Raw genomic sequence first — 27611 nt, 5'->3', positions numbered from 1 at the left:
AGCTACGTTGTAGAGGAAAAAGCAATTACGTTTTATAATTTACTTAATTTGAAGTGGAATTTGCTGAACTAGAAAACCACAAAAAACTTTCATACCATGGAAAAAATATTGGATGCAGTAAGAAAAAACAATTGGTATGTAGGTTACTAGCAAAATGTTACTGGGTCTGAAAACATCAGGCTTAACTTGCCTAAAGAGGAGAAGAAAGAGAAAGTAAGCAAATCAAGGGAGAAATTTTTGTCAGGGCTAACAAGGCTGCACCTCTGAGCTTTGAGTATAGTCAGAGTGGGGATGGGGTGAATCTCTTTGAAAAATAAATAAAGAAAGAACAGAACTTAAAAAAAAAACTTTAAATTGAAATTCCTCCCTCCTCTCTCTTTACCACATCCCTCTCCTGTCCTAACTATTAATTCTTCAGGTTTCACGCCCCACTACACTTTCTGGGTCCAATCCAGGGCAGAACTGATGGAACACTGTTTCAGAGGTATTTTACTTGTGTTTGCAGCCTTACTAGAAGCAGAAAGGTCATGAGATTCTTTTCTCTCAAGATGACTCATGATTTTGCAAACCCAGAAATTTGGAAGAGAAGCCAAACTGCTGGATACTTAACAGAATTCAATTGCTGATCCTTTGAGGAATGCCCACCACCCATTAAAGGTCTTCGCTAATCACTGATCTTTAATCATAGATATGTTCTTGCACTAGATGACAAAATGCTCTCTACACACTCTGTTGCATTCAGAAATATACACTAGATGTGTGTCTGCTGAGGATGCAGCAGCTGCTGTCAGGATCAGTATGCCTGCTATTGTTCCTCTTGCCTCTTCTGCATTCAGGAGTAATCCACTCCTTGTATACCCAGACAATCTATTTTAGAAAACACTTCTTTGCTTAAGCATCAGCCCAACAACTGATTAGCCAGGACACTGAGGGGCTGGAGGTGAAAACACTTAGAGGGAGGTGAATCCTGGATTCTGGAATTTGCTTCTCCCTATTAAACAAACAGAAGCAGAGATGGCTGACCTTCCAGAACAGGATGAAAGACTCATTTTTGTACTCAAACTTTTGTTTGTGGGATGTTATTTGATTATGTGAAATTTCAGTTGTGATTTTATTTGGGGAGTGAGGGCTAGTGGTGGTGGGACGGTATGGGAGGAAGAGAAATCCTTAATTTGACTGTCAATATAGATACTAATTGGTTCTGTTTTAAAAAATTTACCAAAATGTGTCCAGAGAACAATAGCCATGAACAAGTTAAATGATGATGTTTAAGAAAAAGGGAGCTAAACAATGCTTTAAAGCTCATGTTACGAGAACACCTGTCAGGTGATCTGCCAGAAAGAGGCAGCACTTCCTTTTGGAACATGGATCATGAAGAAGTCTCAAAAGGCATTTTCTATTGTCAAGTATTTTAAAATGTTCTAGCAGTGTTACATCAGAAACAGTTCTGCTTTCAAATTGCATTAACAGTTGTCGGAAGATATGCAAATACTTTTAGTAGGAACACATGGTTTAAACTAGCTATATAAGCCCCAGCTATGATTGTAAACACTTCACATGGGCTGATACTTCCTTTTCTTCCTTCTCATTACTGTCCCATCTCATAATTATCCATTATTTAGATTGTGGTACTACTCAAATAGATTAGAAGCTTCCCAAACACATAGAAAGACAGTCCTTGCTTTGAAGATAATCACTTCCTCTTTCACTCAGAACCTAACTGAGTCACAATCAGGTTCTCTTACAGAATTAGTTTTACATTCATTTGAAGGGAAATTACCTTTAAATTCTTGAGAAAGATTTCAGCATGTTCAAGATTTCCTTTAATATAAAAGGTGACCATCCCAGGACAGCCAGTGGACTGACGCTTCATTAGCTCATGCTGCGGATGCGAGGTCAGTCCTGAAATTAGTCACATTTTGAATAAAACAGCTTATACAGTCTGTTAAAAATGCGTCAGAGAAGAGCAAGCCACACTAAGGCACATAAAAAGCAATCTTCAAGTGTTAAGCAGCATAGAATCAACTGCAAGATAAATGCCTATGCCGGAGTAAAATTTACAAATCAAATTCAATGGATGTATCAGCAACACCTAGGAATGCAGCATCCTATACCAAACAGAGCCAGAACCAAAATATCTTCTCTTCAGAAATCCTGCAACTTACCAGGATAAATGACTTTTTCTACCCGGGGATTTGATTCAAGGTACTGAGCAGCAGCCAGTGCATTGTAGAAATGCTGCTTCATCCGGATCTGCAGCGTCTTTAAACCCCGATTGCAAAGGTAACAGTCAAAAGGAGATGGAACTGCTCCAAGGGCTATAAAATAGCACAAATATTACAAATATATAAAAAACCTCTTCTGCCTTATTGAATAAAGGTCTTAACATCAGGTGTCAGTTTGTAAAGTAACAGATGCAATTCCCATTGATTTCTATGGGAACTTTGCCTGTTTATACCAGGGTGTAATTTGGCCCTATATCTGGAAACTCAAACATAGTACTTTGATACCACACTAAAAATATTCTAACTTTAAAACAAGATAAAGGAGAGAGAAAAATATACACGTTTGTATTTCCTCCTCCCCTCCCCCCAAAGTATAAGAGAGTCAGGCAGGAGCTAAAACACTGAAGACTCAGGGATGAATCTTATCAGACATAAGGCACTCCCTCAGATGACTTTGTTTAGACTTACTTTGTATTTGCCCTGCCTCATGTGTTCTTTATTCAATGGATAAAAATGAATTCGTAAAAATACAGACAGAAAAAATGCAGCTGCCAAAACACAAAAGATTCCCAATTTATCATACAAAAATCACGTGTGCGCGCTGAGTGCTATGGTCATGGGTCTAAAGGAAAACAAATAAAAAAATGGACACCAGCTACATAAAATAGTTTATTAATTATATGCCTCCTTATACACATGTAAGGAGATATTTTGTAGGGTATCAGGGGGGAGAAAATGAATATTTAAATAAGTTTAGAAAGGTACTGTCCTGACAGCCCTGCTGCCAAAAGTCCTCTGTTTATCCCCAGAACAGATACTGCTTCAATCCTGATCTGAAAGGACTACCTCCAACAGATGAGGGCAGTTATTAATGGCTTGTAGCACAGTGGGGTTAGAGGCTCAATTCTGTTGGCACTGTACAAACATACAGTAAGAGAGAGTTCCTGCCAGGCAAAGCTTGCTATCTAGGACTCTGATCCTGCAAAGGACATACAATGTCTATTTTTCTATGCGGAGGACTCCCACTGACGTCCATACGACTACTCACAGAGCCTAAAAACTAAGCATGTATGCAAGTCTTTCCAGGATCTGAGTCTCATTTAAGGCGTTTCTATATTCCATTGTATTAAATATGTAATTTTGTGTGCGTTGTTATAGACCTGTATGTACCTTTTCTAGTCAGAGGGGGTTGGCTAATGTAATTCCTCCACTATCAGCCCTTTGAGGCCACTCCCCTGGCAAGGTGCACATATACTAGTTCAAACTGATTCTCCAGAGACCAACAGATAAAGAAAGGATTTTTGGATAAATAGCCTACTTTCAAATTGGCTCAAGGCCTTCTTTCTGATCCAACAAATGGACAGGGCCCTAATCCTTAGGGAAGAACTGGAAGGACTTGGCCTACTAAGGCACCATTAAACTGGGTGTCTGTTCTGAGCTGAAGCTGTGATTAACTTGAAACCACAAGAAACCCCTTGGGTGGAGTACTGAAGATCATGTATTAGGGTTGGGATGATCACTGATAAGCTTAGTAGCATGCGTTTTTATTGGTTTTAATATGTTTTGTCTGTAGTGCTTTTATCTTAAGAATAAAATAGGCTACGCAGAAAGAGCTACGTGATAACTTATGACTCTTATCAGTCTCTGTAGAAAAAGCAAGCAAGTGGGCAAGGCCAGCCTCTGCTAGGGAGAACACAGTCAAGGCAGGAAACAGTGCAGCCTGGAAATACCCCAGTAAGAAGTGGGTGAGACATGGGTGTCTACACAAGAAAGGCAATGGCTAGGGAGCTGGAAGCCTCAGAGTAGGTGCCCTTGCTGAATCACAGAGGGAGAATACAGGTACAATTGCCCTGAGCTATGACACCTGGCAATAAACTGACGCTATCAACTCATTTCACATAGGCCAATAGATGACTTGGGATGAATTTAAACACATGAGGTGAAGTCTTGGCCCCATTGAACTCAATGGAAATTTTGTCATTGGATTTCAGTGGAGGATCTCACCCATGGTCTAAGGAACAGAGGCTTGTATAGAAGCCTTTACTTATCCCCTGGGCAATTAATTAATTTAATTATGAATTAAAAGGACAATTAACCACTTTGTTTCCCGTTTTTCTGTTCTGACACTTGAAAATAATAATAAGAATCTTCCCATGTATAAGCAGTGCAAATAGTGATAAACATATTAAACAGTGCTTTTCATCAGCAGATCTGAAAGCACTTTTCAAAAGGTCAGTATTATTTATCCCCATTTTACTGCTTGGGAAACTGAGGCACAGAGAAGCAACATGACTTGTTCAAGTCTACCTAGGAGGCTGATGGCAGTAGGGTGACCAGATGTCCCGATTTTGGGGTTTTTTCCTTATATAGGCTCCTATACCCCCACCCCCGTCCCAATTTTTCACACTTGCTCTCTGGTCACCCTTGGTGGCAGAGACAGGAATAGAACCCAGATCTCCCGACTACCAATACAGTGCTATGGGCACTAGGCCACAGTCCATCCCACTTAAACTCTTGGGTCACATTTGTAGCCTAGATACATGGATTTCATATATGTAAATACACCACATGCAAAAATTTCTGTTGTGTACAAGCATACCTGGATCCAGTAAGTTTTAAAGAATTTCCTGTGTTGGCTACTTACCATTTTGTAAGAATTTGAGCCTTTCATAGAGATCATCACAATTTACTGAAACCAATCCCATTACAACGTCACTGTGCCCTGAAGATAAAAGAAGAGCATTACATTGTTAACTTGTTTGTAGTCAGGAAGCTTTCAATATATAAAGGGCTGGGGGTTGTTTTCTTGGTCCTGCTACTACATATTTCCTTTTCTGTTTTTGCAGTTCAAGACATCAGATATTTCTCCTCACTGCTGCCATCATCTATGCACTGACATTCAGGCCAAGATCCAGATTAGCCTGTTAGTGCTATGCTCTGTAGCCGCTGGCAGAGCCTGCTTGTACAGTGAACAGTTGGCATCTGCCCTCTTCTCAGAATACCTGACATTTGAGACACCCCGGCTCTCTACTTGCCAGAAAACAGGTAAAATACCAGCACCTAACACTTCCATCTAGCAGCTCATTTGTTGCTATGTAGCAGACACAACTGTAGATACTGCTCTTAGCCAGTTTTAGTGATAGTGGCCACTATACATTAGTGGCTTCTGTTCACTTTAACAAAGTTTGATTTTTTTCATAACCAGTGTTTATAACAGAGGTGGGCAAACTACAGCCCGCGGGCCACATCCAGCCCACAGGACCGTCCTGCCTGGCCAGGGAGGCTAGCCCCCAGCCCCAACTCTGCTGTCCCCTCGCCACTGCAGCCTCAGCTCGCTGTGCCACCAGCGCTCTGGGGGGCAGGGCTGGCTCCGGCCGGGCGACGCGGCTGCCAGTTCTGCTGCTCTGAGCGGCATGGTAAGAGGGCAGGGAGTGGGGGGTTGGATAAGAGGCAGGGAGTCCTGGGGGGCAGCCAGGGGACAGGGAGTGGTTGGATGGGGCAGAAGTTTGGGGGGGAAGTGCACTCAGGGGACAGGGTTGGATAAGCGTGGGAGTCCGGGGGGCATGTCAGGGGACAGGGATGTGGATGGGGGTTGGGTCAGTCCAGGGACAGGGAGGGTCAGCTAGAGGGTGGAGTCACAGGGGGGCAGTTAGGGGCAGGGGGTCCCGGGAGGGGGTGGTCAGAGGACAAGGAGCAGGGGGGTTGGATGGGTTGAGGGTTTCAAGGGGGGCAGTCAGGGGGTGGGAAGTGGGAGGGGGCGGATAGGGGGCCAGGCTGTTTGGGGAGGGAGGCACAACCTTCCCTACCTGGTCCTCCATACAGTTTTGGAACCCCAATGTGGCCCTCAGGCCAAAAAGTTTGCCCACCCTTGGTTTATAGAGTGTTGTAACCCTGTATGTACTTGAGTGACAGGCTGTCCGGTCTTGTAAGGAAGTACAGAGCTATTCTTCTGACTCATCCTGGAAATCAGATCATTAGCTCCATTCAGGAATATAAAGGACTCTTTGCTGTGCTACTGATTGATCTCTCTATCTCAGAGAAGCCCTTGAAATTGTCAGAGTACACTCTCCTCATTGAAACAAACAAACAATCCCCCACCTCCAGTAATGGCCCCTGCTGGGTGAGGGGTTGTCTACCAGCTTTGTACCAGCTACTGCAGCCCCAGCCAACAATCCATCTCACTGACTGATGCACTCGCTTTACTGAGCTGCCTGCAGTTGCTGGCTGGGGCGTGGCCAGCCAGACTGGGGGTAGCGGGACTCTGTTGGGGGACATAGTGGGTTTGTGGATCAGTGATGCATAGCTGGAGATCCAGATGAGGACCTGGGTTTGTAAATGAGGGGTGGGGATTTAGAAGGGGATATCCATGATCTAAAGGGATACACTGGCTGAGGGAGCTGTCAGAGCTAAGAGCTATCAAGAAAGACAGCAGTCAGAGTCTGAAACCTGTTATTGTGAAAGTGTTTTCCACCCAAAGTAGCACCCAGTTTATTAAGCTTCCACTGACTATTTACCCCAACACATTTCAGGAGGTAACGCCAGTCACTTGTGGCCTTCCACTCAGCATTTTTGCACATGGTGCTTTTCAAACAGTTGAGGGTCATTACAACCAATGTCTGTGTTGCCAAGAGAGAAAGGCAAAGAAGGTCCTTGGAGGGAGAAATCCTAGTCAACTGGCTCAGGAAAGAGCTTAGGTTTGAAAGTACAGTCCTGTTTCAGGGTTGTGTTATTTTAATTAAATGAAGGCAAAATCAGTCGGGCAATATCTGTTGTGTATGCGCTGTGGTCAGGAACTGGGTAGAAATACCACCCATTTATAGGTTTCCTCATACCAAGGATTCCTGAGGGTTCTTTAGACAGATATGGAGAACAAAGAGCATGAAGCAGCAATAGAAATTTTATGACACTTATTATTGGTTTTAGACAAAACCAAGAGAATATTTGAGCTATGTAATATTCAGACGCTTACCATTCATGTATTTGGTTGCAGAATACATACAAATATCTGCCCCAAGAGACAAAGGACGCTAAAATGGAACAAACACAGAAGATCTGATTTAACATTCTTTCACCATTTTCAAATCACAAACTACTCTCACCTCATCCCACAGAAAGCAGAAATTTGGTGATCAAAAAACAGAAGACTCAAGTAACAGACACACAGGCTGGGAGTTTCAAAAGCGCTGTCTATCTCCTATTGACTTCAGTGGGAGAAGAGTTAAGGCAATGCAAAAGCACTTCTCAAAATCCTACACTCAAGTTTTTAAAATTATTTTGTTTCCATTTACAGACTGCACCTCCCAGACGGCTTATAGGCACATAAAGAATAGTAACCACTTCAACATGCTTACAACCTAATCAATGTTAACTGCACATACAAAATAACTTGCCCTACCAATCAAAACCCTGAGCCTCTTCAAAGAAAGGCCCAGGTAACCAGGCCAATTTGTTCATTGCATTTTTTTGTACATTTGTGTCTGGATTGGTCTTTCACCTTAATGACACTGCCTCAGGAAAATTGAAAAGTTTAGAGCAGGAGCAACTGACAAACAGAATTCTTCACATTTGCTGAAGTTTTCAAATTGCTCTTCCAAGGAAAGAGTAATTGGAAATGACAAGACAAACAGCTGCTTTCTCTAAAAATGATCTGATTTTACATCAGTCACTAAATTACAGACTGCAAATTACTACTCTTTAAACACTTATACTATGTTTGTTCAGTGTGTTCAAAGGCTAATGTAGTTAATAGATTCAGAACAAAAAGGTAGAAAAATCTTGCTGTCAGACTATGTACAGAAGTTTGTATGGTCTTGCTGTCATCTCTCAATAGTGGAACAGTAATTAAAGCACTAGTGCTTTCTTCTATATGCAACATATTGAAGTAGTAATAAATTCCTGAGGATAATTATCCTGTTAGCAGTGTGTCCCAATAGCAACCTTCAAGTGTTTAATACATTACCTTTTAATACTTGTCAGACAATCCTACAGAGTTAATCACTGAAATAGATTTTCTCTCTTGTGATCAAGTTAACAGACATACTAACTAGACAAGTTATTGCATATATTGCTCCTTCAACACATTTCCATATTGAGTCTTGCAGAAGCAACTCAGAGCCAAATTAGAAAAAAAGATCACTGAACTTTTTTCAAACTAGGGCCCCGATTCAGCAAAGCAAAGCACACACAAACTTTAAGTTCTTGCTTATATGAACCAATGCCTTAAAAAGGAAGAATATAAGGTACTACCTGGACAATGCCAAATCTTACAACTTTGTATTTGTGCAGATCTACTTTAATCACATACAAACCCTTTATTTTGTAGCACCTCCTAAATTTATGAAGAAATTAAAAAGCAAATCAAACACGACAATTCCTGTTCCCAAAATGTAGTAAATTAAATCTAATTTTCATTAAATCAGATAAGTGTATGTGTGTGTCTTGGCATGAACTGGAAACTCTATTTTGTCTGAATCTTATTCACTATACTTCAGGATTTTTTAACTTGAAAAGTATTACCTACTGCACAAATGGAAAAAAATAGGGGAGCTTTCTGTGGCCAAAATAATAAACTCCAAATTACCAGAACTAAAGACTGTGTAGCTGAGAGGTTAAAGGGTTTTTTCTATATTTCAAAGATGCTGCATTCAAATACATTGAGGTTGTAGTGTTAAAATATTTTGTTCCCTTGTTCTCCAAATCAAATGAGATTACAGATTTATATTTTTAAAAGAAAACAATTAAAAACACAGTATAAGGCCCAGAAAGGTGTCCTAGAGTAAAACAAACAAGACAGGAGAAGAATTCAGCCATTTAAAGAGGAGTTAACTATAAAAGAAACCAAATCAGAAAATCCATTTAAAAGGTCACGTTAAGACACAGTTAGAGAAGGCAGAAAATTAGCTTCACCAATTATCTAAGGCACTAGCACAGTGTTTTGATTTAGTGCAACCATTAACTAATTGGCCTCTTTGTTTTAATAGATCTCACATCTTTATATGGTTAGCTGGTTCTTTTTCCAATTCATTCTTTAAATGGTGTAAAGTGTTTTGGATCAGATCTGTATTAGTTAACAAGCCAATTGTGCATCACACTTTCAGTATGAAAGTTTTAAATCAAACCAGAGGCCAAAAGCACACAGTTCTTCATTGATCGTCCTTTGTGCCATTAGAAATCATTTAAAAAAAAAAAAAAGAAGATAAATAAATCCCTGTGTATCAACCTTCACATTATTTCAGACACCCAGTCAGCTTACCTGGAAATATGCTGACATAAAGGTGTTGTCTACTACTAAAATAATGTCTTTATGTTTATGGATGACATCTGCACAGCCTTGAATATCAATGACCTTCAGGGTGGGATTTGTGGGAGTTTCAAGCCAAACAAGCTGTAATTTTTTAAACAGAAATCATTAGTTTTAGATATCTGTAAATTACACAATGTACCATCACCTATAACTTTTTAAAAGGACACTTTTTCCTTTCCTTCTTTTGCATATATTCTGAAGAGAGCACCAGACTGACAGCCTCACATACTTACATCTGGGCCTGATGCTATGGATCTCACTCACACATGCACCCTCCTTTCTTAGAATTCCTTTAGCAACAGCTTTACCAATACAATAATTGTGAATTTTTCTTCATGATTTTTAAGAGCTTTTCTTAGAAATCATTAGCTGTATTTAATATTAGTTTGCCAAATGCCATGTTCCCATCCAGCTGTGAAAAGTGTAATTACTTAAAAAGAACACCATGAAAAAGCAGCCTTTAACCATTAACAGAGTCAACAGCAAAACCTTTCCTCCTCAACCCAGAAACCCCTTTACAACGTTCACCTCTGAACAAATCTTTATTACTAGCCCAATAAAAAAAAAAATGTCCCTCTCTCTGCATGGCCCCTGAAGTGTTCTGAATTTGCCACCCAAAAGCAGAGCGTTCCCAAGAAGAGACTTCAGAACTTTTAAGATCTGTGTTTGTGCTTTCCGCCATAAATAAAAACCTGTCCTAAGAACTACTACACTACTATAGTAAAAACAGCATTTGTAAAGGAACAAAACAAAATCATTCAAAACATACCACAAATGGAATTCAGGAATATTCTTCCATTACCTTTGTATCTGGTGTGATTGCAGCCTCCAGGCATTCCAATTTGCTACAGTCAACAAAAGTAATCTTCAAACCCATTCTGGAGGCTACCTTCCTGAAATATCTGTTTGTACCTAAGACAGGAGAAACACTGTATTATGAAAGATATGCTTCTGCTTTACACTTATTTTACAAGAGGGAAGAAATTTTCCATGAACACTAGAACACACTGATTTTCATTTTATGGGTAAGAAAGGCTCAGAAGGGCGGGTGGAAGACAAAGGCAGGATGCTTTATGCAAAAATTAGACTAGTAATTCTGTATTTTTTAAAATACGTTTTAATGACTGGATGGGCTATTCCCTTCCTGTATGCAATTCAAGCTGCCACTTTATCCTTTTCTCTGGACTTGCCACCAGATGATTTGTGACAAAGCAGTGTAATTAACTTGTAGAAAACACATTTAACAACAATAATTCCAATGCCAGCCAAGTAACTATGTACAGAAGACCTTGATTATATGGTAACTTATCCAAAGCGTGTGTTGACCCTCAACTGACAAGCCATCCAGGGTGGGCAGAATTGTGGGAGATGGTGCTAGCAGAAAGGAAATTATTGGGCAAGAAATTTTCTGTTCTGCAGCCCACTGTCTCCCACATTTCTGCTACACATGCAAAGCAGCGAACAGGACGAGAGAGGGATAATAGAACAAACACAAAGGAAACAAAAAGGACCTCTTCCTTTTACAAGATTGCTCAAACAACATGGTTATTACTGGACCACCACCTTTAAGGCCTTCCTGCCAAAGAAGCGCTCCGCAAAAGACAGAAAGTCCACTCTATGGCATCTGATAAAGATTTTAGTTTATGACCATATTACTGCTTTGCAGATTTCTGTGGTGCAAGCACATGCTCTTTTGGCCCATGAGGTCACCATAGATATTGTGGAGAGCTCCTTGATTCCTTCTGGTACAGGAACACTGACTGCATTGTATGCCTCAACAATACATAACCTGATCCATCTAGCAAGGGGGAGCATCAAGATTCTGAGTCCTAGAGTTCAGTTGGAAGGAGACAAACAGGGTGCCTGCCCTCCTCACTGACTCCATATGCTTGATGTAAATCTTGTGTGTTCTTCTAACATCCAAAGTGTGCCACAGCTTCACAGCTGGGTGCTGTGGCTTTGGACAGAATGAAGGGAAGGCAATCTCCTGTGAGGCATGGAAAGGAAAGTTCACCTTTGGCAAGAAAATTTCTGGCATTCTTAGCACCACCTTGTCCTCATGGAATATGCAGTAAGGTTTCTGCACAGATAAGGCTGTCAGTTCTGAAAGTCACAGGGCAGATGTGACGGCCACCAGAAAACAGGTTTTGATGGAGAGGTAGTATGACGACGCAGAAGTCAGGGGTTCAAAAGGATGAGTGGTTAGGGCTTTCAACACCAGTGGTGGATCTCATTTAGCGAAGGTTAGTCCGACCGCCAGTCTGACTGCTCTGAGAAGCCTGGAAACCTGAAGGTTCTTGGTCAGGGAGCGTAAAGATTATATGAACAGTATGCTACAGAGGGCTGATACCTGAAGTCCCTTATCCACCCCTTGAAGGAAGTCTACAATAACTGCAATCCCAGGATCTTTTGGGTTTGCTCTGTGCTCGATTGACACCAAAGGCTGAATTTAGTCCAAACGGATGAGTAGGCTTTTAGAGTGCAAGCTCTCCTAGAGGAGAGCTAAGTCCTCTATCTCTTCTGAAGATAGGCCTAGCACAGCTAACACTTCCCTTTCAATAGCCAGGCTGCTAGATGAAGGCGTCTACCAAATCCACTGAGGTTTGGAAGTCCCCTTGAGACAGACATCATTATCAAAGTGAGGATCTCCATCTGAAACTTTGTTTTCTTCATCCATTTGTTGAGCCTTTTGAAGTCAAGGATGGCTCTGATTCGAATAGTGAAGAACACAGAGTAAAACCCTGAAAAGCATTCGTTTGGGGAAAATCCTATCACACACGTTTCAGAATGAGATCTTCCACCTCTGGACAACTTGTACTTGGCAGGATCCAAGGTGACTGGAAACTGGAGGCAGGGGTGTGGTGGTGCCTTCATCTCAAGAGAGTAACTCTGGCATGCTCTCTCTCAAATCCATTTGTTTGTGGTTGAACTAAACCATTTGTCTTAAATAGTACATCCTGTCTCCAAAGCTCTGGTCTGGGAGAAGGTACGTTTGCTCACTGTGATACCGAAGATGGAGGTTTTCCCCTCACTCCTCAGTTCCAAGGTTTGTCTTTTCTCTTGAACCTCCATAAAGAAAAATGGATGAAAGAAGCGTCTCTGTCTGCATGTGGGTTTGTAGTCCCTTCTTAGAGCACTAAGTGGAGACAGGAGGATTGATTGGTTTAAACTGCATTTTCAACCACTCTCTTATCCAACTTTTCTCCAATGAGGAGAGATCCTGTGAATTTAGAGAAGCAAAGGGCTTGTTTGAAGAGAGTAATCACTTTACAGGGAAGAAGCCATGCCTCGTGGCCGCAGAGCTCGATGCCATGGCCCCGGCACAAAACTGCATAGCATCAATTGACACATTGCCACAAATGCTGTATCCTCGTGATTTTGACTTACCCCCTGGGCTGGCAGAATGAAGTCCTCCTGGTCCTTAGTGCCTCTCCCAGTTCTGTTTTAGGTCTCCTCATAAGGATTTTCTGTGGTAGAGTCATGACTTCCTGGGGAGATCAGGTCCCAACATGTGTGTCTGGCTAAATGCTCCATGCCCTAAGCTGGATGACCCTTGCACTGCTAGATTAGATAGGGTGTAATTCACCCTCCATGGAGCCCGTTAAAGTTGCCTCCCAGATGGAGCAACATCTGGGCTTAGTTCTGTATTTGCATGGCTACTCTGCCATCCCTGAAAGGGGGGCAGAAGATCTCAGCAGGGAGGCACTGAAGCTGAGACTCCGTGCAGTCTCACCGCTGAATACCTGGTCCAAGAGAAGGAGAAGAAAAACAAAGAAGGCTGTTCACTGCTACCTGAAAATGAAGAAAGTCAAAAGGCAAAGGAAAGGTCAAGAAAAAAAGAGAACCACAACTGACTACTGTCAAGGAAGCAGAAAATCTGGTGACAACCAGAGAAAGGGGGTTGGGGAAGTGCTGCAGCTTTGAACTGCCTCCGGAACTGCACACAGGAGGCAACTTGCTCATACATAGCAGAATTATGGGAGATGCTGGGCTGCAGAGTGTTGTATTTTCAAACAGTGCTGTGGATGTTAAGTAATGGGAGACCATTAAGGCTATTGTTTCAGATAGATTTCTTAAGTACTTTTTATTTTGTAATATTATATTGGTCTCTCCTGTAGGAAGATGAAAGTCAGGATTGAAAAAAATAATCTTTTTACTGGTCCCAAGTGCACACCCATAGTGGTTTTCAACTTGAGAGCTGAAAAGAAGAAGAAAAACAAACACACACACGAACGAATACCAATGTATCCGTTGTACTACATGCTCTCCTTACTCTGATTTGGGGCATTCACCACAAAATACTAATGGGTTTCGAATATCACTTGGAAAGTATTATGCTTAGGACTATTTGAATGTTTCTCCTTCATTCATGAAACTAGCTATTATTAATAAAATAAAAGAATGGACTTACTTTTGTTACATGGCTGAATTACAACACGTTAATTACATTAACTTTCCTTTTTTCAGACAGTCCATCTGAGTTTGCCTTCTTCCTCCCCTCCCTCCAGCCCCTTGCACTCTCCACATCATCTTTCCACACCCCCACCTCCCTTAATTTTCCTCACGGTCATATGTTTCCACCATGCAGACTCAGAGTGGCCACCTGTTTCAGAGTCTATTTAGTAGGCTTTAAGAATTTATGAGGGAAGGGAAGAAGCAGGAAGAGAAATTACAATTATTTTGTTTCTTGTCACTACCGACTGTAATGGAATGACAACAGCAAGGAGACTGATATTCCCTTAAACCAAGGTGGATAAAAATCATACTTTTTTTAATAAAATGTTTTTTGAGGAAAAACCTATCTAAAGAGAGTATTAATTAAGATCTCTTTGAGCTATAACGTATCATCATGGAATAGACATTATAAATTCTAATTCTATAGTATGAGACAATATATTCATGTAGTGTTTAAGAAAAGTTTTGTAAATGAGTTCCAACCGTTCATGGATTAGGACTCAATTTTATGGAGTTCCAGAGGCTTCTGTATAGATTATTTAGGTTAATCTTTCTATCTACCCAATGGGACTCAGTGCTCAGTCTAGAAGATACCATCAGAGATGTTTAGTTTTGCAGTTCTGAAACTGTGGATTTGTGTCTCCAGAGAGAACATGCTTGTTAACAGCAAAAATGTTTTTTTAAATAAATAAATAAATAGAGGTGAGAAATAACAGACCTCAACTCTATTGTCCCTCTGCAAATTTGTGTACACAGAGTCAATCACTTACCTCTCTCTAAAAGTGCAAAGTTTCAAAAAGTTCAATGAATAGAAGATTGTTGGGGCGGAATAGATCTGGACAAGGAGAAATCTGGAGATAAATGTGAGAAAAGAGGGACAGGCAGTAGAAACAAAAGTGAAACTGTTTTACCAGCATATTCCAAAAGTCTTGAAATCTTTGTGAGTGTAGCTTTCATTGATTTGAGATCTACCATACCATTCTCTCACTAGGATGGAAAACCTATAATGGCAGCAGGCCGTAAAAGAGACCCAGTTTGGGAATATGTTAATGAAGTTCCTCTACCTGTGGGTAAGACAGGCATGCGTGCAAAATGCAAACAGTGCAACAAAGAAATGCAAGGCCTGGTTGCCCAAATGAAACATCATGAGAAGTGGTCCTTCTTGAGAGGAAGCTGTGTTGAAGATGATGAAAGGAACATGTCTGAACATGCAGGACCTTCAAGTCTGTAAATTTTTTTATTTCATTCTTCTTTCTTAAAGACTGCCTGTCTTCCTTCTGGACTACTCTTGAATTCTCATGTTTGAGCAAAAAAAAAATATATAAGTCTTACTTTATGGTACTATCATTTTAGATGCAGTTGTGATAAAAAATAAATAGTTCAAATAGGAAGATCTTCCTTTTACAATTTCACCTTTAAAGTAGTACTGAGTGTCAGTGAATGCAATGAGTAATACTAAATGAGCAGTATGGTAATAATTAAATAACTGCATTGACTTATTTTGTTTAGGACAATCCATCCTCAATATACAGGATTCTGAAGATTATCCACCTTCAAGATCACCATCATTTTGTATAGTGGCACATAACTCTGAAAATGATAGCGTTTCAGTCACATCATGTATGTCACATAGCCACAGTATATCACCTGTAGCAAAAAGAAAAACAAATCATCATCCAGAAACAACCATAGATAATTTTGTGATAAGAACCAGCAGATTACAAGAGGTAATTGATGAAAAAATTGCCTGGTTTGTTTATGCAACAAACTCTCCTTTCCATATGATTGAGAACCCACACTTCATTAACATGGTTCAGTCATTAAGACCAGGATACAGGTCCACCCAACAGAGCAGATGTCGCAAGCAAATTGCTGGATAAAGTGTATGAAAGACATTGAGCAGGGTGCAAAAGTTCTAGAGGGTAAAATTGTTAACTTGATTCTTGATGGATGGAACAATGTCCACAATGATCCTGTTGTATGTGCTTCTGTGACAACAGAAGGAAATGTCTTCCTTACAGAAACAATCAATACATCAGGAAATGTACACATAGCAGAATACTTACAGTAGCAGCAGTAAAAGCTATAACAAACTGTGAAAAAAATGTCAAATGTCTAGTACACAGCTTGGTCACAGACAATGCTGCAAATGTATCCAAGATGAGAAGAAATTATTTAGAAGAGAGTCCCAAGCTAATAACATATGGTTGCATTGCTCATTTGATGCACCTCCTAGCCAAAGACTTCAGTGTTCCAGAAATAAAGGCCAATGTTGTTGAAACTGCAAAATACTTCTGTAACAACCACTTTGCAGCAGCAGCTGCTCTGAAAAAAGTGGGAGGAACCAAGCTAACTCTCCCACAAGACATGCGATGGAACTCAGTAGTGGACTATTTTGAGCACTATATCAAAATCTGGCCTAATCTGATGATGGGTTGTGAACAAAATCGTGAAAAACTAGATGGCACTGTCACAGCCAAAGTTCTCGACATTGAGCTTAAGAGAAATGTTGAACACATGCTGAGTACCCTGAAGCCTATTTCTGTAGCCTTGAACAAAATGCAGGGAAATAGCTATTTTATTGCCGAGGCTGTTGAAATCTGGAAGGAACTGAGTGAGATCTTAAAGAGAAATATGCAATGACAGAGTTAAATTACAAAACAAACAATAGTAGCTTCTTCTGCCAGTGTAGAAAGAATATTTTCTTCCTTTGGACTAATTCATTCCAAATTTAGAAATCGTTTGGGACCTGAAAAAAAGTAGGAAAGTACTTTTCCAGATAATGAACAAACAGGAAAATGAAGGTGAAGACGACAGAGTTAGTTGCAGAAGCCAATATTTTAAATTTCTCGTGTTGACCTGGCTGACATAGTCGATTTAATTTTTTTTTAAATATTTCATTTAACTATTTTAGTTAAAAACATTTAACAAAAACAAACCTGATTTTAAAAAACTTGAATGTTTAACTAAATTCAAAAATTCATAGTCTTGTTTTGTTAAAGTATTATATGTTTGCTGTTGAAGAAAAAATCCAGAATACATAATGTTGTTGTTTTAGTTAAATAAAACAATTTAAATGTCTGTCTGGTAATGTTCTCCTCCTAATACAGCATGGCAAGAAAATTCTCCAAATATTAATGATTAACCTGCTGAATTGGAGATATTTATGAAGTCATTGAGAGGTGAACTATCTGCTTCAATTACCTTTGGTAAAATAACCAAACAATCATTTATTTTCTGATATAGCTGTAAAACTAACCTGAAAAGTTTTCAGAATAAATCACTTTAAAAAATGTATAGTGTGTACCGTCTAAAAAAATGAAACCTACATCTCTGATTTGTGAAGAATATGTATTAAGGTTATAACCACCAACAAGAAGGCATGCTTATGTAGAAATCCATAATTAAATTGAGGCTTCCTGACTAATGATTTAAATCAAATCCACCCTGATAAGCTCTAACTCAGAAGTTTAGCCACAAAGCCTACAGCGATGAACAAGGGCTGTAGGCATATCCAATGTAATTTTTTATTTAATTTTTTTAAACACTGGAAATAACCTATTTAAAGGAATGTCAGTCTCACCAAGACAATTCTGTCTGGGCAACTTCAATGCCCATGCAGAGAATGGGTTTTCTGAGTCAACTTGGGTTTGTATAAGCGTATGACATTTAACTTTGGATTCCTTTTGGCTCCATACACATAAATAGACTCTTTAGACCATATTGCTGGGTTGGAAATATGAAGAGCACACCCTTGTCACGCTAATGTTATCTTTTTCAGGTGGAGTTAAAGGCTCATTTTTGCTCTCATCTGTAAAGGATTCTTTTCCCCCATTTATTCTGTCTGGGAAAGTAATGGACCAGGTTGGACTGCATACTTCTGCAGAGAAATACTTTACAGCCAGCAGCCTACTTTACTTAATGCCTTGTAGGACATTTTAGGGCCACCCAGGGGATTCAGGGGGTCTGGGGTCTTCGGCGGCAGGGGGCCCTCGCTTCAGCGGTAATTCAGCGGCGGGGGGTCCTTCCGCTCTGGGACCCGCTGCCAAAGTGCCCCAAAGCCTGCCGTCTAATTGCTGCCAAAGACCTGGCACTTTGGCAGCGGGTCCCGCTTCGGCGGTAATTCGGCTGCGGGGGGTCCTTCCGCCCTGGAGTGGAAGGACCCCCCCACCGCCAAATTGCCGCCGAAGACCCGGAGCGGAAGAAGCTCCAGGGGCCTGGGCCCCGTGAGAATTTTCCGGGCCCTCCGGAGTGAGTAAAGGACCTCGCTCCACGGCCCCCAAAAAACTCTCATGGGGGCCCCTGCAGGGCCTGGGGCAAATTGCCCCACTTGCCCCCCCCCCCGGGCCGCCCTGGGACATTTTGATGATTTATCATCTTCTGACACAATGGTTCCTTAGTAACCCCCCTTTTTAAAGCTATCCCCACAAGTTATCCTGGTATATGGATGACCTGCAAGTGAAGAAGTATGAGGGGAGGTGGTTTGTAACAGCAGCCAATAGAGGCTAGATGGCAGGGGTCAGTATCCCATCTCCAGTGGTCACTATTGAAAGGCTGAAGCCTGAAAGATTGTAGTGTGGAGCATTTAAGTCTCAGGCTATGCTGGTTTTGACAGTGGAGAAGTAAATTCCACCATTTCCTCTGTAAATTTAAGTCAACAGCACTGCTTCATGTACTGGACAGCCAGGTAAATCTAAGTGGCTTGGAAAATATATTAAAAAAATATTAACTTGAGAAACTGCTTTGTGGCTAATGGAGGGCAAGGTGCTGAATTCCTTCAAACATAGGGTCCAGCTGTTGCTCAAGAAATCATCCTTCAACAAATATTGCCAATGGTTGGCCTTTCCCTAACCTTTCCTTTATGAAGAGGCAGCTAATCAACTTGTAGCATCTGGACTCTGTCTTTTTCAATTTGGTTCAAGACCTGGGTATGATATGGAAGCTATACTAGCTATATTGGTTGATTATCTCCATGTAGTGATGAACAAAGGTCAGCTTTTGACCATGCTGATTATTCTAGCTCTCTCTGCAGACCATGAAACAGGAACCTTGAGGTGGTATTTACTTTCTCAAAGACTCTGGCAGAAGTGGACAAGGTCACATTTCCATTAATATATTCTTTCCTCTGAAAGTTCCCAGAGTAATATGAACAATTCCTTCTCTACCATATGGAGGCTCCATAAATATATGTCACCCCTCCTGTTCACATTTGTGAGGCCACTAAAGAAGATCACAAGATAACATGGGCTGCAATATTATCAATATATGGAAAACTCACACCTCAAAACAGACTCAGACAAGGCTTTCACCGTGCCTGGTAAAGATAATAGTTTGGAATGAGTTGTCTGAAACTCAATCCAGAAGGATTGAGGTGATGCTAGTGAGTAGAACAGGTAATCTAGAGGAAGCGACAGATTATATGGTTTTTGTTTTGTTTTGTTTTCTGGAACACTGGCAATCTGGGGCCATTTTGGATCTTTACCAGCTACTGGATTCCTAAGTAGAATCAACATTTATCTGTGCACAGCTAGGAGGTTAGGACTTTTCCTCTCACCAGTTAGCCATACCTTTTGAGTTCTCCAGCTAAAACAAGTGCAACCATTCTACAAACATTCATGTCTCCACCTTTGGCCAATGAAGTCATGAAGGAATGGTCTGTTATTAAAGACTTTTCATTGCATGAATTATTCTTTCCAATTAAAAATATTCCCATCATAAATATGCAATTCAAACAATAACTGGTTGAACATCTTAAGTGCTTAGTTATCTATGATCAATTTAATATATTAACAGCTAACACAGTTAAGACCCAACATATATTTGTGCTTACTTACCTCCATAAACATCATCCATACAGATAACAGTGTCTCCCATCTTTAACAAATGTGCAATATTCATAGTAGCTGCTAAGCCTGAAGCATAAGCTAAACCTAGAACAGAAAAAAGAATCACCGTGGCAGAGAATAGACACATTTATATTTTAATAGAGAGATGTCTTTACATCATGTTATGAACATAAAATTTCTGTTTCCCCTCCCTCCCCCGTTTTCCTATTTAGTGTCAATGTTTTAAAAAGGACCAGGTTCTGCCACTCTTACTTATACTGAATAGTATGTAACTGCATGAGTAGTTCCACTGAACTGCAGAGTGGAGTTGATATTTATATACTAACCATTGTTAGCATTTTTGGTTAAAGAATATTAATTCAGGTATATTTTAAGAAAAAGAGATCAGACCAGTGAAGAAGCTGATGAAGTAAATGCTGACAGCAAAAGCTGAGTTAAATGATTTACTGTTAGTGGTCAAACTCTGGTGCTCCAACCCTCTTAGGATACTTTTACTGTGTATCTTCAGAATGGACTACATGCTGACATATTTCTTAATGAAAATGCTGAGAGCTTACAGTACTTGGCTCCATCCAGTGCGGCTACAGCCTTTTCCAGGCAATTCCGAGTAGGATTTCCACTACGGCTATATTCAAAACCCTGTGGTGAAAAGAAGATACAAAAACAACAGTAAGTGTTGGGGATTTTGGAGGAGGTGCTGTACAATAATATAGTTAAACTTGTACTGACAATTACCTGTCTTAAAATTTGGTAAAATCCTAGCCCATTCAAGAAATCCATATTCCTAACACTAAAGTTAGGCATCCAAAAAATACCCATCTGCTATCACAAGCTGTTGTACACCACCCCACAGAGATCCAACACCCGTTGCTTGTCAGAACAGAAAACAACCTATTTGCAGTCAATCTAAGCACTCTCAGAAGCTCTAGTAAGTCATTTCTCTGAGACATAAGCTAATTTGGCTGTCAAGGTTTTAATATGTCCTGTTATATTTTGTTGATAATTAGTCTCACACTGAAAGACTACTTTTACTAAAAAGGGCTTCTATAGTTCAATTCCAAGCATTAACATTTATCCCCCCATTTTGGGAACTGAGGCTAGAGCTTCAGCTGCGTAAATCTGCACAGCTCCACAGATTTCATGTAGCTATGCTAATTTACATCAACTAAGAATCTAGCCTGTATATCTAAATCACATGCATCTTTTAAAATTTAGGGGTTAGTATGGGAAATCTGGATGCAGTGTGTGGTCATTAAAGTACAGGCTGTATTATAATGAAGATAAAACTACAATAAATTAATTTTTAAAATGGTAGCAAATTAACTCAGTTTTTGGCACCAGCTGATTTTAATCATCTTATTTTAGCAATAATCTTATGAGACTCCCTCGTGGACGTTCAAATAGGACATCATAATCTCTCCGGTACTTTGCAAAGGGTCCAAGCACCTTTAACTCCAGTTGACCTCAATGGGAGGCAATGAGTATTTCAGGATCAGGCTCAAATATAGTGTAATTAGGGCTTGAGCCTGCATCCATTGAAGTTTATGGTAAAGCTCCTACTGGCTTCAAATGGTAAAAGACCAGGTCCTGTTCCACAATTCTGGAATGCAGTGCTGTCTCAAGTCTTCAGCAATGCATGACTGAAACACAGTGATGTCAAAATATATAATTGTTAGTCACATGAGCTGCCTCAGAACAAATGTTTACGTATCTGCAATAATAAACTGAACTGAATCCAAAACCTCCATGGCCCTGATCAAAGAGAAAGATGAGCGTCCCTTTTAACACACACAACACTCCTGCCAGTTGCAAGGCAGGTGCTGCAGAAGGCCTGTCAGTAGATTTTGAAAGCCACCAAGTTAGTCTGAAAAATTATGATCCTCAAAAGGACAAGTATTTTCTTGGCACAAGTCGTCCTAAATTCCAACTGGCATGCTGGGAAGACCTTCACTGGTGCAATGAGCCCAAAGGCCCTCAGAGGGACACTGGAGCTTGTCTAAAGAAACTCAACAGGGAAAACAAAAAAAGAAGGGGAGGAGGGATGTATTCTGATGTCTTTCTAGTTTCAGAATCCCAGCGTAAAGAGATTCTTCATCCTGTTCTGGATTCTGATACAAGTTCACACAAGGTAAGGAAGTTGTCTTTGAACTTGCAGTAAGAACGTGGCTGAGAAAGTTGGATAAAAAGTATATTCCATTAACTCTCCTGTATTTCTGTTCTCCAATTGACTGTAAACAGCTTGTGATTATTTGCTATTTTAACTCAAATTTGGCAAATAATTATTGGTCTGTTGCTCACTCACAAGTATTTGATATTTAAATTCAAATTCTGTCAGGAGGACAGTGAGAGGACATACTGATCACATGGTATGTTTCCATTCCTTAGTTAAATAAGGGTAATGCTTAGAATGGGGGGAAGGGGAGGGGGAAATCACATTTATTAATTCAAAAGTTTATTTTTCACAATTATTGCCCAAAGTCTGCTTAAAAATCTTAGTTTCCACAAAAATTTCCTTCAGTATTCTCTATTATATTTATGGAAAGCGAGCAGCAAATGTTTGCTAACATTGTCAGAAGACAAGTTACTGGGCTAGACGGACCCTTGGTCTGACCCAGTAGGGCCATGCTTATATTCTAATTGAAGCAAATTCATTTAACAATACGGAGGAGGTTTTTTTGTGGTTGTTGTTTATTACAGTATGGGTCCAGATTACATTCTGCTATCAAATTTCAGATGAAGTAGTATTCTGCTTGCCCCTATACCATGTGATAAAGGACAGAACAGAACATTCATCTAGCTATCAGTTTCCTGATGTCGAAAGCACTGCCAGGAATCTACATCAACACATCTACAGAGAGACAAAGGCACAAAGAGGAGTAAGGTACTCAACTCCAACTGACTTTTAGTTTGTGACTTTGAAAATTTCCCTCAGAGACTGTATGTTTTTTCAGATCACAGGGAAACCTATATGTCTACCTGGGGGGAAAAGATTGATGTTGCTGGCTTCATTTGTTTACTTAAGTTAATATGAGGGAGGGATAGTAACATTTGGACCTGCATACATGGGTCTTTTTTTTTTTTAAATGACTACTGATTTAGGGTGTTTAATTTGAGACAGCTTAGAGGGCTCTGATTTTGGGGGGGCAGATACTCAGCACTTCTTAAAAATCAGGCCCCTTTAATATATCTCAAGCTTGGCACCCAAAACATCACTAATCAGGTGAAGATCTTGGCTCTGAATCAATGGCATTTCAGTCTCTTTGATCTTTGCCAGCAGGTATTGTTTCCTTCAGCCTACAATACAACCGCTTCTGTGCTACTCAACCCCTTCTCTAGCAGAATTTGTAGTTTATGGAGTATTGCATTGCTTTTTGCTCTGGTCTGCAATATGACCACTTTTTAGTAGTATTACAGTTAAGAGAAACTGTGAGGACCATATATCCATGCCTACAAACTATCAAGGAACTTTTTCTATTACTCTTCCTCCATACTAATACTACCGGGAAATCAAGACTGAAAGAAGAAATACAGTCTAATGACCTGATTTTGAGCCACATTCAGCTAATTGTGGGAGATATTAAGTTCCAAGCTGATTAGTCTCAGAGGAAAACAAGTTTGCCTTCTCCAGACTCCTGCTACAATTCTGCAGTAAAGGGGCAGAAACAAGGGAGGGAATTATGTTTTTCTTCCAGCCTATTTTGCATGTTTACTTAGGGTTTCTCTACACAGGGGGAAAAGTCCAAAATAGCTGCTGTGCACTAGCTATTCTGCATTAACCACCACAACCACCCCCCTATGGATACCCTTACTGAGCACTAAAAGTGCTGGTGCCCTTTAACATACTTCCAATCTGAATTAAGTTAAGCTAACTACCTAAGGGTACAGTTAATGCACAGTAAAGGTGTCCACACAGAGACAGGGTAAGAATTTAAAGTGCACTATCTACTCTACACGGCAGGAGGGCAGCCAAGCCCCTTCTTTCATCATTCTGACATTGCTAGGTTGTCAAGCATTACATGGTTAAAGAGTCAAAAACTTTATTAAGCATTATAAATGTTGATTTTTAAATGCATAATGTGTCTCTGCACTGAGTATTTAACGATAGATATGCTGCTTTGGACATGTACCTATTTGGGCAGCTGCCACCTGGTTTATGAAACTTCCAAGCTGTGATGTAACATTTAAAGTGCAGTGGCAAAGGATTTCTGTTCTATAGTATGCACTGGAATCTCTAGAGTTAAAAATGAGTCTGCATTTCCACTCTGGACCTTTTTGTGATACAGAGGAGGATTATTTACAATGATACAGAATTTTTGCTTTTGGCTGAAACTTGGCATACTCGAAAGAGCCTGCTCCAGGGAAAATAAGTTTGTTTTGCAATTTTGAAAAACAAAATTGCTGAGACTTCTTTTTAAACTCTTCAGCTGTAAATAGTTTGCTGCTTTACATCCATTTTTGTGCCCCCAAACTGGATTTTAAAAAACAAACCACTATGTCCAGCCTGAATGGACAGGAAACAAATTAGTTTCTCTTACAAATTTGCGCCTGTTTACATGTGGATAATTTGTGTAAGGGTCAGAGCTGCACCTACAGGGAGGCACGTTTCTGCTTTAGAGGGGAGTAAACCTTTTACCCCACCTCATTTCCTGACAGGTTGAGAGAGCCTTTGAAACCGACATCTGTTCCATTCCTGTGATCTAAAACAGAGCATCCGTGACCCTCTCGCTTTCTCTCGCTCACTCCCCACGTTTCCCTTCGCCCCGCATCACCCCCGCCACTAGAGTCCCCACTCACGCAGTGCTGGCCGGGCGCCTGCTGCTTGAAGGTGGTGGAGAGAGAGATGGGCGGCACGACGGCCATGGAGGTCCATTGCTCCGGCTCCTGCCCGACGTGGATGGCCTGAGTGGCGAAGTGCTCGAAGGGCGGCAGGAAGCCCTGGGGCCCGTCCTCAGCCTTCTCCATGGGGCGCTGCGGCGGTAGGGGGCCGAGGAAGGCGGCTGGTGCTGGCGGCTGCCGGGACAGGAAGCGAGGCAGGCTCAGGCTATAAGTGCAGCCGGCTGCTGTAATACACCGTGTTCCAGGCGCCGGCGAGTGCCTGCAAACCAGCAGCTCCGCCTTGTATTGCACAAAGCGGCTGGGGGAGGCGACCAGGCCAGGCCAGGCGTCGCCGCCTGGGCCTGCCCCTGATTGGCGCAGGGTGCTGGGCGTTGCGGCGTGCCCCCCGCCCCGGGTGCTGACCCTGGGAGACCCAGGCGGGAGCCGCCGAGTGTGCCCAGCTGCCCGGGGAAGCACTGCTGCGCCACTGGCATGCGCGGCCCATGAACAGGCGTTTGGATGCATAAACTGAGAATCTGCCAGGGAGACAACGGTGCTGGGTCCGTGCCAGCCCAGGCCGCAGATATTCCCCTGGGCTAACACAGTAATAGTTGCTCTCGGGTCCACTGCACCGTCTTACTGTTCCGTACCACCTGAACGATCCCAAAGCACCTCACCCAGTGATGAGCTGCCAAAATCTTAACAACGGGTTCCCTATAAAAAGTTCTGATTTAAGGGATGTGCGACAGCATGTATTTTTTGTACCAATAGGGTTACCATACGTCCATATTTTCCCAGGAGGTGATTAAGAACCGAAAAGCCTGACATGTCCAGGAAAATACAGATGTATTTTAATCCTACCTAAAGTTCTTTTTTAAAAAGATGGGGCTGAACTAGAAATGAGCTCCGTTTCACATGTGTGGGTAGTGATCAGGGACAGTCTCAATTTTTGGGTCTTTTTCTTATATAGGCTCCTATTACCCCTCACCCCCGTCCCGATTTTTCACACTTGCTGTCTGGTCACTCTAGGGTGTGCACATGTGTGGGTCCCAGCTGCTCCCTGCCCCCCCCTCATTAAAGCAGGTGTGCAGGGTTACTGCCCTGGGAACTGCAGGGCACCAGTGGATGTGGGGCTGGCTGCAATAGGGGCGTGGGGCAGGGCTAGCTGGAGGCAGGGAGTGACACGGGCTGGCTATGGGCAGGTGATGCAGACGGGTGGGCTGCGGGTGGCTGTGGGCAGGGGGTGGCTGCGGGCAGAGGCTGGCTGCAGGCAGGGGGTGGCTGTGGCAGGGGCTGCAGGCAGAGGCTGGCTGCGGGCAGAGGGTGGCTGTGGCAAGGGCTGGCTGGGGGCAGAGGGCAGCTGGGGGCAGGGGCTGGCTGCGGGTGGCTGTGGGCAGGGGGTGGGGCAGAGGGCGGCTGTGGGCAGGGGCTGGCTGCGGGTGGCTGTGGGCAGGGGGTGGGGCAGAGGGCGGCTGTGGGCAGGGGCTGGCTGCGGGTGGCTGTGGGCAGGGGCTGGCTGGGGGCAGGGGCTGGCTGCGGACAGGGGCTGGCTGGGGGCAGGGGCGGGCTGCGGGTGGCTGTGGGTGGCTGTGGGCAGGGGCTGGCTGGGGGCAGGGGCTGGCTGCGGGCGGCTGCGGGCAGGGGGTGGGGCAGGGGGTGGCTGGGGGAAGGGGCTGGCTGCGGGTGGCTGTGGGCAGGGGCTGGCTGTGGGCAGGGGGTGGAGCAGGGGGCGGCAGGGGCTGGCTGGGGGTGGCTGGGGGCAGGGGGCGGCAGGGGCTGGCTGGGGGCAGGGGGTGGCAGGGGCTGGCTGGGGGCAGGGGGTGGCTGCGGGCAGGGAAGGCGGGGGAGGGGCACAGATACTCACACGGGGGGGGGGGGGCTGGGAGCAGCAGGACGCAGCCGGGGACTCATGGGGCAGCAGCAGGAGCCCCAGAGCCAGAGGTCCAAAGAGCAGGAGCAGCAACAGGGCCAGGAGGCAGCTCACATGGCTCTCGCAGCACAGCGCAGCGCCCCCCGGCGGCCGGGAGGAGGAATTACAGGCTTCCCAGGCAGAGCCCATCAAAGCTTCCCTCCCAGGGAAGCTAGTTAACAAGCGGTTCTAAAACCGCTTCTAAATTTAACAACGGGTTCGCGCGAACCGGTGCGAACCGGCTCCAGCTCACCCCTGACCTCACCCACACTATAACCGGGTAGAAAGGGGAGTGGAGCGCAGAGCTCCCCTGGCTCTGCTAAAGCCCAAGGTCTGGTTGGTGAAGCAGAGCGCTCCCTCCTCTTTCCGTTTATTTTAACTGCTCTTGAAGTGCAGCTGGCTGTGGGGAGAACTGGTGGCCATCCAGCTGACCATAGCAATCTACAACGCACTTCTTTCTGCATAACATCTCTAATATACAGTCTTTCCTATCCATAGCTAAAATTCTTAGCCAGGTTCTCATCATCTTATGTGGTGATTGCTACATCAACCTTTTCTCTAGCCTTGACAAATGCAATGTTGCCCCACTTGTATGCAGTCAGCATGCTGCTGAAAAGGTCATTCTGCAGGCTTGTTGCTTCACATGTATCACCCCTCTCTTTGCATCTGTCCACTAGCTCCCCCTCCTCTGTGTATCAAACATAACCTACTATTCTTCTCTTTCAGTGCCCTTCACAGCCTATCGCCTCACTACCCATCATCTCTCCTTCGCTACTGAGATACCAACTTCTTGCTTCCAATTGGCCAATGATGCCAGCCTTTGTCACCCACCTGTTACATTTTCACACAAGCACCTTTGTGCTTATTCCCATGCTACCACACTTAAGAGAACTTCCCCATGAATACCCATAAAGCTACCTCATTGTCCTCCTTTAAATTCCTCCTTAAAATGCTCCTTTTCCATGATGCCTACAAAAAAACTTGACAGCAGTTAGGCTGTTGGCATGCTCACCCAATTGCCAGTCATGCTGACTAACACTGTTTTATTGTTTTCTTGT

General features: G+C 42.5%; 1 protein-coding gene across 1 annotated transcript in view; it reads right to left on the bottom strand.

Moving 5' to 3' along the window:
- The window catches only part of CTH (cystathionine gamma-lyase), a 50840-nt gene that overhangs the window by 15376 nt on the left and 7853 nt on the right, over positions 1-27611 (bottom strand). Inside the window, exons 2-10 of the mRNA XM_045026868.1 lie at positions 24624-24839; positions 20387-20468; positions 19818-19913; positions 10331-10440; positions 9478-9609; positions 7195-7252; positions 4870-4947; positions 2166-2318; positions 1781-1902 (exon numbers count right to left, since the gene is read on the bottom strand). Of these exons, the coding sequence (XP_044882803.1) occupies positions 1781-1902; positions 2166-2318; positions 4870-4947; positions 7195-7252; positions 9478-9609; positions 10331-10440; positions 19818-19913; positions 20387-20468; positions 24624-24791 (999 nt within the window). The 5' untranslated portion in view covers positions 24792-24839. The remainder of the gene's footprint in view (positions 1-1780; positions 1903-2165; positions 2319-4869; positions 4948-7194; positions 7253-9477; positions 9610-10330; positions 10441-19817; positions 19914-20386; positions 20469-24623; positions 24840-27611) is intronic.

Source organism: Mauremys mutica, chromosome 8, assembly GCF_020497125.1.
Source record: "Mauremys mutica isolate MM-2020 ecotype Southern chromosome 8, ASM2049712v1, whole genome shotgun sequence".
Lineage (NCBI taxonomy): Eukaryota > Metazoa > Chordata > Testudines > Geoemydidae > Mauremys > Mauremys mutica.
Note: the sequence above shows the minus strand (reverse complement) of the source record. Positions and strands in the feature narration are given on the sequence as shown.